The sequence below is a fragment of the Brachycentrus maculatus genome, unplaced genomic scaffold (genome assembly GCF_059751285.1).
Source record: "Brachycentrus maculatus isolate JH-2025_06_01 unplaced genomic scaffold, ASM5975128v1 h1tg000201l, whole genome shotgun sequence".
In the NCBI taxonomy this organism is placed as follows: Eukaryota; Metazoa; Arthropoda; class Insecta; order Trichoptera; family Brachycentridae; genus Brachycentrus; species Brachycentrus maculatus.
In genome coordinates this window covers 1,073,729-1,088,443 of record NW_028280952.1, presented here as the reverse complement: position 1 = coordinate 1,088,443, position 14,715 = coordinate 1,073,729, and the positions used below count along the sequence as shown (strand labels likewise).

At 29.8% G+C, this 14,715-nt stretch overlaps 1 protein-coding gene across 1 annotated transcript in view; it reads right to left on the bottom strand.

Moving 5' to 3' along the window:
• Nucleotides 1–13,921, bottom strand: part of LOC148307368 (atrial natriuretic peptide receptor 3-like) — a 42,437-nt gene extending 28,516 nt beyond the window's left edge. The window contains exons 1-2 of the mRNA XM_088263597.1: nt 13,772–13,921; nt 11,709–11,898 (exon numbers count right to left, since the gene is read on the bottom strand). Of these exons, the coding sequence (XP_088119723.1) occupies nt 11,709–11,898; nt 13,772–13,921 (340 nt within the window). The remainder of the gene's footprint in view (nt 1–11,708; nt 11,899–13,771) is intronic.
• Between the last annotated feature and the right edge of the window lie 794 nt (nt 13,922–14,715).

Here is a 14,715-nt window from a genome sequence, read left to right as displayed (position 1 = left end):
GGTTATTTAAACGTACCAAGTATTTTTTGGCCGACCTTCTTCTATTCTCTCATTCACATTTACCATATTTACTTTATACTACATCTCTTCATATAAACATACCAGCTCATTTCTTATCTGACTTGACCGTTTAACATACCTGATAGTTAACATATCGGATCATACCAAGTTTTCCATAGTCAAATAAAAATTTAAAAAAAGTTAAAAATATATATATTATTTTTTGACATCTCATCAAAGATGAAGAAGAATATGGAAGTCTGGGCATTTACGGGGCTGACGACCGTCATAGGCTTCCATATTCTTCTTCATCTTTGACGACATGTCAAAAAATAATATGAAAATAGCTCCTGTAATTGGACATAATCCAGATTTTGTGAACAAGTATTTGGACACACTCAAAATGTTGTTAAAAAAAAATATGATTAATTTTTAAAGAAAGTAATTAAATTTCAGAAAAAAAAATCGCGATTAATTTGGTTTTTAACTATTCTTACTGTATGAAATCTGTTACTGTAAAAAAAATACACGTTATTTCAACAGATTAATTAACAATTTTCTAGTACGTGTGAATCATGACAAATTCCTCTTAAAGGGTGCAGGATTAAATAACGCTATTTTCTGAAATCATGAAAATATTTTCATTGAGCTTTTATGATTTTTTGTTAAATATTTAATTTATAAAAATATTAAATTTTGCATTGAATAAAAACATACCCTTTTTCACAAATAATGAAAATAAGATTTCACAAAAAATAAGGGTTCAACCGTGACCCTTCTTATAGATAATGAAAAGTAAATAGATTATTTTGGATAAGCAGATCGTTTAATTAATTTTATATATGGAAGGTGTGAGTGGTTACATAAAATTATTATTCCTTTATAAATATTTCTAGAAATTTAAACCACCTGAAAAATTTATAAAACTTTGTATTTAAAAAATATACAAGTTGATCGGCACGTTCGATACTAATAAACAAAATACCAATTACCTGCAAGCTTCAAATTGATGGGTAACCTTCACAAAAAAATAATGAACATTTGTTCACAATATACAATATTTTAAGTGTGTCCAAATTCTCGTTAAAAAATCTGGGTTTCCCTACAATGGAAAAAAAACCTAACCTAACCTAACCTAACCTTCACAAAAAAAATGAACATTTGTTCACAATTCACAATATTTTAAGTGTGTCCAAATTCTTGTTAAAAAATCTGGGTTTCACTACAATGGAAAAAAACCTAACCTAACCTAACCTAACCTTCACAAAAAAATAATGAACATTTGTTCACAATTCACAATATTTTGGGTGTGTTCAAGTTCTTGTTAAAAACTCTGGGTTTCCCTACAATGGAAAAAAATACATTTCGACATCTCAACATAGTTGTGATGTCAAAACTTGAATACACCCAAAATGTTGTGAATGAAATAACTAGTCAAATTATAAACTGCATAAAAATTGCAAATGATGTTTTCAGGCGTCTCCCATTATGTAAAATAATAAATTTATATTATCCACTGACACTTATGAAATTGCATTTTTAATATATTATTAGATTAAAACCGATATTTTTAGCTTTTCCACTTTATTTTTATTTGACCAGCGACCGGGTTTAGTCGTTATCGACATCATCAGACTAGTATCACTGGTATCATCAGACCAGTCTGATGATGTCGGTAGCGATGAAACCCGGTCGCTGGTCAAATAAAAATAAAGAGGAAAAGCTAAAAATATTGGTTTTAATCTAATAATATAGTAAAATAATAAGGTTAAGATCTTGCATACATGTGAATAAAAGAATCTCTGCTAATTAAATGCTTTCTGAAACCAACCATAGATGCTGCCTCGAACTCAAACACGAAAGAAATGAGATATATATAATAATGTAGAAGTCCTAAAAAAATTAGAAGTGTGTTTGTCAATCGAGGGTAGAATGGTGAATGCTACACTATGTAAAGTAATCACTTAACCAGCCGATGACAGGTCACAACCCCCGTAAATACCCAGAATTTCATGTTCTTCTTCATCTGTGATAAGATGTCAAAATGTAAATAAATATTCGATTCATTCCCGATGGTGCGAAGGGCACTGCATTGAACTCATGTGACGCAGTCTTTTTCCCTACTTTTTTGTAAGTTGATATAATTACGTGATACAGACTCTCAACTATGATTGTCCGAAGTAAATGTAATCTATTTATTATATAAGTATCGAAAATTTCAGAATGTGTTGTTCAAAGTTCAACAATTCAAACAGTGCTTGAATTCATTCATCCCACTCATATGTACACACATCACTGAATGAAAGAAACCTCTATTATGCATTATTAATTGACGTTTCTACCCAGAAATATTCGATGTTTACATTTTTAATAAATCATCCTGAAAATCCAACAAGATAAAATTATGCACGATAAAATTTGAAACACGTTTGCTCAATAATAATAAAATAAAATAAATTATGTCACCTTGTCTTTGGCCAAGTTTTCCTCGGTCTTCCTCTGCTATTATTTCAAACTACATATACTCAACTTTTTGTACCACTCTTATCTCAGTTATTTGTTCTACATGTCTAAACCATCTCAACACTCCTTTCTTAATTTTATCTTACCCTTGCACTATTTTCTTATTTCACAATTCGAACTTTTATCGTAAATCGTTTTGACGCACATTCGTCTGAGGGATCGCATTTCATCTGCATTCAGTTTTTTTACATCCTTTTTTTGCCAACTCCATGCTTCGCTTCCATGCATTAGATTATGAACCAGGACTCCGTTGTGTGCTGCAGGTTTAGCTTTCGCTGATAGGTTTTTATTTGCTCAAACTGATTTAAGTGCACCATTCACTCTGTTCCCAGCATTCACTTTTCTTTCTACATCTTAATATTTCTATATATTATTAAATTAATATAAAAAACGCGTTTCCAATGTTTTTTCTTCAAATATGTACTGCAGATACACGAATATGTTTTGAAGGAAATTTATAGCGATGTGTTTACGACTCGTTTATCATAAGATACTAATATTTATTTTATCTAAACATCAAAGCTTTAAACACAACATTATAGAATTGAGAAAACAGCATAAAAACTGTGATATTTGTGCAAACATAAATTTTCCCGAATGCTACAGTCAACAAATCATAAAAAATTGTATTTTATTTATTCAGTCAAAATCGTGTCCTATCGGAGGCATGTGCTAAGAGGAGAAAATAAAAGGCGGAATAGAAGGTCGATGAAGTGTAGGCAGGAGACAGATCTCCAGGCTCCGAAATATACGAGATTGGACGGGGATTAGGACCGTCGAGGCGCTGTTTAGAGCTGCCCATGACAACGACAATTACTCTCAAGTGATAGTCGACGTCAGAAGGACCTGACATGACACGCACGGAAGAAGAAGTCAAAATCATATAACCGCGTTTAGCTACCGCGCTGGAGGTCTCGGGTTGGATTCCCAGGGGGGGTAAAGTATTTTACAATCTAATGTTTATTTAATATTAACCTGGACTGGTCTCTGAAGCGCTGGACTGATTATTTTGCCTATTTATGTAAGTAACAATCGAGATAACACTGCGTCAAAACGATGAAGTGCTCTTTGCACCATTGGGTGTGGATAAGGGTTAGAAGAAAAAATAAAGAAACATAACAGGGTTCCAAATGAATAGGCCATAATATAAAGGCATGTGCGAAGGCACAGACTTCAGAGGACGACCCCGCTTAACTCATAAGGACCAAATTATCTCCTACATGCGTTGTGGCGGGTACGCCTAGTTGAACAGACTAGAGAAAGATAGAGACGGATGAAGACTGACCATGAAAGAAGCAAAACAGTCATCACAAAAATTGTAGAGCAGGAAGAAGACTTACAGACATGGTTTTTTATCCTGCGGCTTCAGGTACCAGGCCAGGATGATATGAAATAAATATTTTATTTTATTTTATTTTTTTATGGTTCACAAACAATGAAAAACATATAACAATAAATGAAATACAGTGCAATACAATTTGTTTGAATGTTTTTCCTCAATGAGATGAGAACACAAAAAGCTTACAGAAATAATAAAGGTGCAAAATTATTATTACGGTGAAAAATCACTAATATTTATCTATTTATTTATTGACTTGGCGTTTAATTTGTAGAACTCCATTTTAATTTATGTATTAATTTTAAATCAAACACAGATTTTTTGAGTCTACTAAGTTGTATTTTATTAACAAAAAACACATAAAAAAAATTATATTGTGACAATTGTTTCGCCTTGTTAGGGCATTATCAAACGAATGTGAAGATCAAATGGACTACGGTCCTTATGTAGCTATACAATTCTATGTGACAGTTTTAACATGTGCAGTAATAATTTATGGGAGACAACAGTCGCTAATGGGGGATGTAGGTATGTACCCTTATATTTGTTTTCTGGGAAGGATAATGCCCTAACAAGGCGAAACAATTGTCACAATTTAATTTTTTTTTATGTGTTTTTTGTTAATAAAATACAACTTAGTAGACTCAAAAAATCTGTGTTTGATTTAAAATTAATACATAAATATTTATCTAGCTTAGATAGCTGTATGTTCTAACTATTACATTACATAATCAAACAAGTACAATTACATATTTATTACAATTGTACCTACATATGGAGGCAGTTTACCTAAGTATGTATTTGTGAATATGTGGGTAAACTACATTTGATGTTGTACTAATAAAGTAAATGCTATTAGTACTATTCCACTATAGTGAATCTTAAAGAAATTCCTAATTGAAACCAATTAGTAAAACGATCCTTCAAGGGTCGAGGTACCTTAATTAATATTGAATATTATTATAGGTAGTAAAGGCAGATTTAAATCAATAAATTTCCGGGTATATTCACAATACAAACATATGTGTAGGACGGCGTGGAGCTTCTTAAACCCTCAATTATCATATATATTTCAGTTACTTGGAAATACTGATGTACACATTTCGGGCTTTAAAGGTTTTTCATTTTGAGGCATAGTGATATTATATTAGCCTTTTCAATAAAGACGCCCGATCCTGATAAACTTATGAAATATGAAATTATCAGATGGAGTGGTGCGAGTGACGCACTATCAAATATTGTACAACAATTCGATTTTGATTTTTTTTATTTAAAATTTCACTTTATAAAACCACTTTTTTACAAAAATTCATGCTGTAAAATTTCTTTATTTTATGTTAATTTCACATAGTAAATACCGTTTATCTAAAATCTAGTTTGAAACGTGTTTTGATGCATTCTGCGTAATTTTCAAATACGGTGTAGAAAATGATGCAAAATGCACCGAAATGTCACAATACATTTTAAGATAGAGAGGTATTTACCAAGTGAAAATTAAATTTAAATTAATGGATAATAACAACAAAATATTAAATAATGGACAAAAACAATTTAAATTAATGGATAATACCACAAATCAGCTGCCAAATTATTAATGAAATAAAAGTCATACTTAATGTCCCGATAAAGACTTACTTCAATGAAATAATCAACTCATAGCTATGCAACTTGTATACGTTAAAACAATCCTTTCACACGCATATAAAAAATACAAATTATTTAAAACACACATTGTTTGGTTTGGTTTTTTGAGTATTTTGCAACAGCTTGTGTGATTTTGACATCTCCACATAGATGAAGAAGAATATAAGTCCGGGTATTATAACAGGGCTCATGGCCTCTCTTGAACAGAGATTTTGAACAAGTATTTGGACATATTCAAAACGTTTTTAAGTTACTGTGATTCCGTAAACAAATACCATTTTTTAATTTTATAAATATATAAATTCTTACTTTAAATAAAAATGGTCATGAGAGGTTTTCGAACCAGCGATTTGGATATAATTAGGTTTGGCAAGTCATCGACTTTCTATCAATCAAGGATTTTGTACACGTGATCTTACAAAGTTATAGGACATTAAAAAGAGTCGATAAAAATAATTTCCCTAAACACACAAAAGAAAATTCACAAAATAAAATTAAGGGTGCTCATCTAAGTACTTAAATACATAAGAGTACTTCAATTAAATCCTACAAGGAACTGTTATCAAGATTTTTAAAAACGAAAATATGAACAATATTAAAGACTTATTAAAACTTTTTTATTCAAATCAAATTTTTGGTAAATGTATATAAAGTATATAATTTTTGTTAAGATGGTTGAAGAGTGAAGTAAGTAAAACAAATTTAAAAGGCGAATGTTGATGGTAACAGAAGCAGAGTAAGACCAAGGAAAAATTGTCATAATCAAGTATTTCAAGTATTTAAATTTGGTCAGAAGTCAAAATAATCGGTGGGTAATTATGAGGATATGCATGAATGTGAAAGAGGCTAAGATTGTGTGAAAGTATATGTTGGTGTGACGTTTTATTCTATGCTATTATACTTTTGCTCGACTGGGAATCTGGCGCGCTTTCCCGCTTACTATACAATAGAATAAAGAAATATGTTTTTTTAAGTAGTCTGCGTATTTGTGATGTACATATTTGTTATATATACCTTATTTTTCTATTTATATATGTATATATATATATATATATATATATATATATATATATATATATATATATATATATATATATATATATATATATATATATATATATATATATATATATATATATATATATATATATATATATATATATATATATATATATATATATATATATATATATATATATATACATATATATACATATATATATATTTATTTCTTACAAAATATAGAAGTACGAGTTTTTAATATCTTTTTTCGTCATTACCTGAGTTCTGACGCCAATACTGAAAGATTGAATGCCATGAGCTTCCCCGATTCGTATACAAAAGATTTTATTTTTTCGCTGGCAAAGTTATCAAAGCTTTAGCTGCGTTTAAAGCAGTTAATAGAAATATCTGTTCTTTGTATTACACTAATATTATAAAAAAGAAATATAAAACTGAATTCTTATTTACAAAAGCTAATTCGATTTTTTATTTCAGTAATTAAAAATGATTATTCACTGCCTGCTACAAAAAGTACAAAAATACAAAATTTGCAATTTATAAATTTGATAATTTATTTATTTTATTTTATACGCCTATAATGTGGTTTAACTAATATAGATATGAATCATATTCATAAATAAAAATAATTTGCTCTTAGTTAGTTTTTCCCGTGCCGAGGGCACATTTCACAATACTTGAGAAAAAAACTATATGAATGTAAATTGTTTATGATATGCAATTAAAGACGACATGGCCAAATGAAATGATATTTTTTAGATCTACCCATCTCCATTATATATTTATGAATAGCTCTTTAATATTTAGTTTCTTTTCAATGAATTTATGGATAATGGAAACAGGTTGTACAATTTTATAACATTTTAGTCAAATTCTATACGTATAGGTAACGACTTAACTGTGTGTAGTGTAGATGACTTAATTTTTTTTATTTAATTCAGTAAAAGCGAATATTCATCTATTTCTATGTTGGTATTATTAAGTCAAAGTCATTTTAATTGAAAGTCTAGATGTAATGTTATAGTTACAATAAAGTCGTAGTTATGGGTAATGGAAGCAGGTTGTACAACTGTATTGGATAATATTAAAAGCTCTTTTGACCTAAAAAGGTATGTGTTTTAGATTTTGTTTGATATATTTCTGTGTTTTGAATCTTCAAGTTCTATGAACGTTTCCATAAAGTGTGTCCATTGTATTCTGAATATTATTCATATTTAAAGCATTTACTTTGTGGTTGGTCATTTTCACATATTTATTTTTTACAAAAATGTTCATAATATTAGTATATAACCACTCACCGAGAGTGTTCATTGTTATTTGTATGCTTTGCTTTGGTTTCTTGTGTTATATGAGAGTTTTTATCAAATGCATGATATGTTAATTTCAATTAAGGAAGTATTTTCTACCCACCATGTATATGCATCCAAAAATATAATTCCCATTCCTTGTTACCTTGAATAAATATTATTTTTACATCTCTCTGAACATTCTATGCGCACACATATACATACATTACGCTGGGCTTGAAATCGGTGATTTATGAATTTGCTGAATTTGTTTAGAATACAATCGTATTACAATAACCATCACACCTCAATACACTACCGCTAATCGCCGATTATCTGTATAAAAAACGTTCCAACTTACTTATGCCGCTTCTCTACAAGGGTAGGCAGAGAGAATAGAGCTCCACACCAACGTGTCTTTGCAAACAATCTTCGCTTTTTCCACATTGATGTATCTCCTCACACATGTCAGCCTGTTATTCCATTACCTGACCTGACCACATTCATGTATTCGAAATACTTGATCATGACGAAGTTTCCTCGATTTTCTTCTTCTCCTATTTCCAATTACATTCGCCTCATAATTTCATTTTATAGTTCTTAACTCACTCATTCGTTCCGTATGTCCAAACCATCTAAACATACCTTCACTAATTTTATTGATAATGCTTATCTCACTCTTGCATTCTTTCCTTATTTCACGATTTGAACATCTATCATAAATAGTTTTTTATCACACTTGTCTAAAAGATCGCATTTCAACTGTATTCAGTCTGTTTTTGTCCTTTTTTTGCCAAACTCAATGCTTAACTTTCATACATAAGGGTTGGAACCAGGACTCCGTTGTGCACTGACAGATTAGCTTCGCTGATAGGTTTTCCTATTACTGAGTTCAGTGTATCGTTCACTACGTTTTCAGCATTCACTCCTTTCAATATATTTATTAATCTTTCCATCCCTATAAAACATACTTAATATTTATTCATCCCTTTTACGTAGATACAAGTAAATATAAATTGTTTTTATATTGAATATTTGTCTGAAGGTATAACAAAAGCACGGAAAAAAGTATAAAGTGCCCTTGAGGGTATTTTACGAAGATGGCGCTATATAAATTTTATAAAAATTATTATTATGACTATCCATTAAGAGCATTGGTATCGCATTAAGTATAGCGCCCAACTGAGAATTAATACTATAGAATAAATTTCATTCGTTGAATTACTAAAGTACTTCTATTCAGATAAAAACGATTCCTTTATAAAATTAATCAAAATCTAAAATTGCGGAAAAAACGAGGAATAAATTAAACTTTGTAGGATAATTATCAAGTTTTTAAATTACTTTCATTATGGGGATGAAAAGGTACAAGATTTTTGCTGATTGAGGGAGGCGAGATATCTGAGGGAAAGCTTTCTAACAGCCCCCGTAGAAAAACAGGAAGCCAGAATACAACCTCATTTCCGGGGCATTCTGTAACTAAATTCTCTAGATTCGAAAGCTCATTGAACGGAATTGACTTGTCAAAGGTGCAGAAAACCTTACGTGTCCGTTTATCTTGACCATAATAAAATCGTTTTTTACTCCATAAAGGTCTTCAATAATTATTTGTTTTAATTAAAAAAATTGTACCATCGATAAATGCGATATTTTATTAGTCTCTTAGGTATTTGAATTAAAGCAATTAATTAATATTTGACATTTTTGCGAAAAGTTCATAGAAAAAAAAAGATTATGTTGGTTTATTTTATATAATTTTGAAAAACGTAGTTCTGCAGCATTATTGAAGGGTATTACAAATATTTCAGTAGCTAATTCACTGAACAATTTCAATTATTTGACATCTCAACATAGATGAAGTTGAATATGTTAGTCTGGCCATCACAAATTCTTAGGACTTAATTCATTTCTATAAATATATATATAAATTAATTCATTTACTAAACATTTTTACTTTTATCTTATACTTGTTTCGCTGTGCCTATCCAAAAAAGAGACAAAACTCTTAGCTGTTGTGCTTGAAGAGAAACATAAATATTTATTTATTGTACTTAATAATGATTTTTGTTTTTTTTTCAATTGACTTAGATAATCAGAATTGTTTTTTTTATATCTTTCATTTTTTACACATCTATAAGGGTTATTAAATATTTGGTTCACAAATATTTGTAGCTTTGTTGAAATTGCTTGTTGCTGGATATTTTTTTTATTATTTTATCCTTATGGATGTACATTTTCAATATATAAACCCCAGATATATTTTTCGACGTTATAACATAAAATCTGTTAGAGAATGTTGTGTGACGTATTATACTTTGCATCAAAAATACATAAATTCAATAAATTTCAAGAAAACGAGCTTTTGATATATTTTCTTAGAAACTTTATTTTTCCACTGAAGTTAGAAGCAATATCGGTAACACATACTTAACACATATTATCATAAAATTCATATATTTTCTTCGCATATGGAAATATGACTCTACATAATTCATACCATTCTATATCAATAATAAATCTCCTTAAAATAAATTGTGAACTTGTCCCACTAAATTTTTTCAAACAATTATTTTTGGAACGTATTTTTTTTAATCCAAAATTGTAATTTAGACAATGTTTTTTTTTTTTTTTTAATACCGCATAACCTTATCACTCAAGCGCACGGTAATGAAATCTGTGTCGTATGATAATATTCGTTCGGTGGCGTCTCAAGAATATAAACCGAATATTTTTCCCGTACACAAATTAAATTTCAGAAAATGTGAAACCTATTCAACATCATTTTTATTTTTTACTAAGAAAATAACATTCAGAAAGCGATTTAAATTTTTGCTTCCGCCTTTCTTACTTATTTATTATGTAACAAAATTTGTTTAATGGTGTAGTATTAAGTATTCCCGTATCTCAATAAAAAGTCATGTTTTGATTTTTGGAGATTACATAAAAATAAGTTGTTATTTGGAATAATAATCTATTGTCAAGAATTATTTTATCGTTTATTTATTTCAAAGCAAATATTAAGACTGAAAAATATAATGGAAAAGGTAAATAAATCGTTAATTTTAATATCAACCACCTCACAAACGTTGCAACCGATGTATTATACTATAATGTTAAAAAATATTTTTTTGATGTCAGAATGAAGTTATATTTTATTGTTAAAAAAACACTTTTTTTTGTAAAAATGCAAATTAATATTGTAACAATTGTTTCGCCTTGTTAGGGCATTCTCAAACCTGGTCAAATATAATTTTGACCAGGTTATTCGTAGGGTAAACAATCCAGTATCCGATATTTTTTTAAGTAATAAACATTTTAATTTTCAAAACGTTCATGACTAACCCCTTCCTCTTACTTTCCCCTCTCCTTATTTATAGAACAATTTTATATTTAATTTTTTAGTTATTATACAGACCTGAATGATGGAAGTTTAACTTCTGAAACATGTAGTTTATAATAAAACTCAAGTGGTAAAAAACAAGTGTTTTCTTTAATTATTGAAACGTTCATAACATTTCGTTTTATTACAAAATAGAAAAAAATTGTTAAGATATTGTGAATATCTGTGGGACTAATCTTTTTTGAAGCAACAACCCCAAAATCGATATACTACTGAATTATCTGAGGGTAAATAAAGGTGGTTAATGGTTAAATACATTACAGATATTCAGACCAATTGAAAAAAATAATTTGATCAATTTTGTGAATGACGAAAATCCAAGCCGCGTTGCCAGTTTTGGGGTTGAGCGTCTACCTAACTACGCCTGTCATATATTAATACTACCATTAGTTTACATATGACCTTTAATTGATATTTTACGAAATTAATGTCTTATCAATAAATATTATAGGCGACATTTTATGTGCGCGACTAAATGTGATGTTAGAAATCTTACCTAATGCATATTCGCAGACCGGACCGAGTATGATGTGAACGCAGTCATACGCATAGCTGTCTATAGCGGAAATGAGGGCGTACGATGCATCACACTTGTCATCTTGGGGCACCCATTTGAAGTGCAAGTTATCCGGTACCAATTTCAACTTCCGGATTTCTTCTTCGGCCAATAAGAGGGTGGGCATAACCTGAAAACCAAAACATGTAATTCTTGTTTCGTTTCAAGTAATTTGGTCTTATTCATCTTATGACTGTATCAGAAAAAAACATCAATTAACCTGTATCTCAAAAACAAGAGCTGATACAAATGATCTGGTGGCGTTTTTAAAATTAGCACATTAAAAACATTAAAATCATTTGTTTAATTTCTATTTTGTCAATTTTTTCATTTTGTTGGCTAGCGTAATAATGATCATATACCCATGATTAGAAAATATATTTATATGGACTTTTCAATTATAAAACATTTGTTATTTATGTATAATATAAGGTATCAATATTTAAGTACCGTCCTTCGTCCGCCTCCGCAGTGTAATGGTCAGCACGCTCGGCTACCGTTCTGGAGGTCCCGGGTTCGATTCCCAAGGGGGGTAAAATAAATATAAGTGATGTTTTCACTGTCATATTTATTTAACATTACCCTGGACTGGTACCTGAAGCGGAGGGCTGATCACCTTTCCTTCATGTGTAAACGATCAAGATAACACTGCGTTTATATGACGCAGTGTCCTATGCACCATTGGGGTGCGGATAAGGGTTTTATTATTATATTTAAGTAACAAATATAAGTAACAAAATAAAAGTAATCCAATCATACCCCTTTATTCATAAAATATACAAATATATTTCCGGTATAGCAGTAAAAACATAATATTACCCTTGTTTAAGTCTTTATTTCGTTTAATTGAATTGTTCTTTTTTTTCGACGTGAATATCGTCCATTTAAATAATTAAGCTTTGGGAATACATAAAAAGCTCTCAGAAATTTGCGTTCGAAATGTAATTCAAGTTAAGATGTTTGATTAAATTGTTAATTTTCTTCTCAAAACAAGTTAATGGACAAAAAAAATGTTAAGAAAATGTAAAGAAGATTATCTTAAAAGGAGTCTTTTGAAATGTTCGAATAAAAAGGTTCTCGGGATAACAATCAAAGGTAAATAAGTGGAAACTTGTTTGAATTCTAAAGAGGAGTAAGTAACGTTGTAGTTATGTATAGTATTCTACAGAGAAACTACAGATTTATTTAAGACTACTAGTAACATGTACGATTCAAATAATAAGGCAACCATAATACTCAAATTTCGGATGTTTTTCAAACACAAATTCTTTAATTTACACCTAATTTCTTTATTTATTTATTTTTTTATTTGGGTTAATAACGGCAACATATTACATGTAAAACAAAACAATTAAAAGATATACATTAAACAAGCCAATTATAGTTAACCACAGAAACTTAAAGATTAGTACAAAATATTTAGTGTAGATCTAGCAAATGAATGAATGTGTGTGTTTCATATGCGAGTTCTCGACAGCATCTTAAGTTGAGTTGAGTAAGTATATTAATCATAGTATAAAATCATCGACTTATCGACATTACAAGGTGAGATGTGTTATATGGAAGTGTGTCACGATTTGATACAGATGTACAATATTTTGAGCGTTTCCGAATATTGTATATCTGTATCAAATCGTGAAACACTTCCATATAACACATCTCAAAATGAGGATTTTTCACATTGTAATGTTGATAAGTCGATGATTTTGTCCCCCTCCGTAGTGTAATGGTCAGCACGCTCGGCTACCGTTCTGGAGGTTCGTTCCTGGGTTCGATTCCCAGGGGGTCAAATAAATATAAGTGATTTTTTCACTGTAATATTTATTCAATATTACCTTGGACTGGTACCTGAAGCGGAGGGCTGATCACCCTTCTTTCATGTGTAAACGATCAAGATAACACTGCGTTTATATAAAGCAGTACCTTACGCACCATTGAGGTGCGGATAACGGTTTTGTTAATGTGGATAGAAAATAAATCAATATCACTTTGTTTTTACTTACTGTGCTCAGTGACGCCTCCGTGGTGGTGTTTTTAGACAGGATGACCGCCGCTCTGATCTCACAATATCCTGTCGCATTGCACAAAGCCTCACATGTCCTGTCCTCGTTTTGGTCCCTGCAGTAACCTGCAGACGCCTCCAGGCAGTTCATAGTCAGAACGCATAAAAACACACAACACAAAATCGGCACACTGAGCGTAGTGTTCCCAACCGCTGCACTTCGTGTAACACGCATTTTTTCAGCTCGTGGTATTATTTTTTTCTTTGTCAAATCTTTTGGGCGTCTAATGCAATCTAAATCACTTTCATATGATAAAATTTCATTGTCACTTTTATCATGAATATGAAATAAAGATTTTTGTATTTTTTTGTATTTTATTGTGATTTTTACCAGACGATTTTTTAAGAACTTTTTGATTTTTTCACTTATTTTACTGTTTTCTTTATTCATACTAACAATGTTTGTTTGTATTTTAATTGTCAAATGTCATTTCATTGCTTGCACTAATGCTGTTAAAGTATTAAAAACTTTACTTTTTTAATTTAGTTATAATTTGAATACACACAACGATTAATTAATCAGTGTTACTGTTTAAAGAAAGTTGTTTACATTTTGTTACCGTTTATTCATTGCAGTGTAGACATGTTTTATCATTTGATCAATACACTTTTACTTACATTAACACCACACCGGCTAAAAAATGGGCATTACTCTTTTTCTTCATTTCAAATTGATTTTTGTTTTATCAATGTATTATGTATTATTTATGTATTATCAATGAATTTTAGTTTACTTAGTAAATTTTATCTCGTCAATAAGAAGGTAGCTTCATAATTTTATAAAACGTCAAAGAAAATAAAACATTTGTTTTTTTTTAAGACAAAAATATTCTGAATTGTTATACTAATCTCAAGTCAACATAAACGGATATTTAAAAATGATTT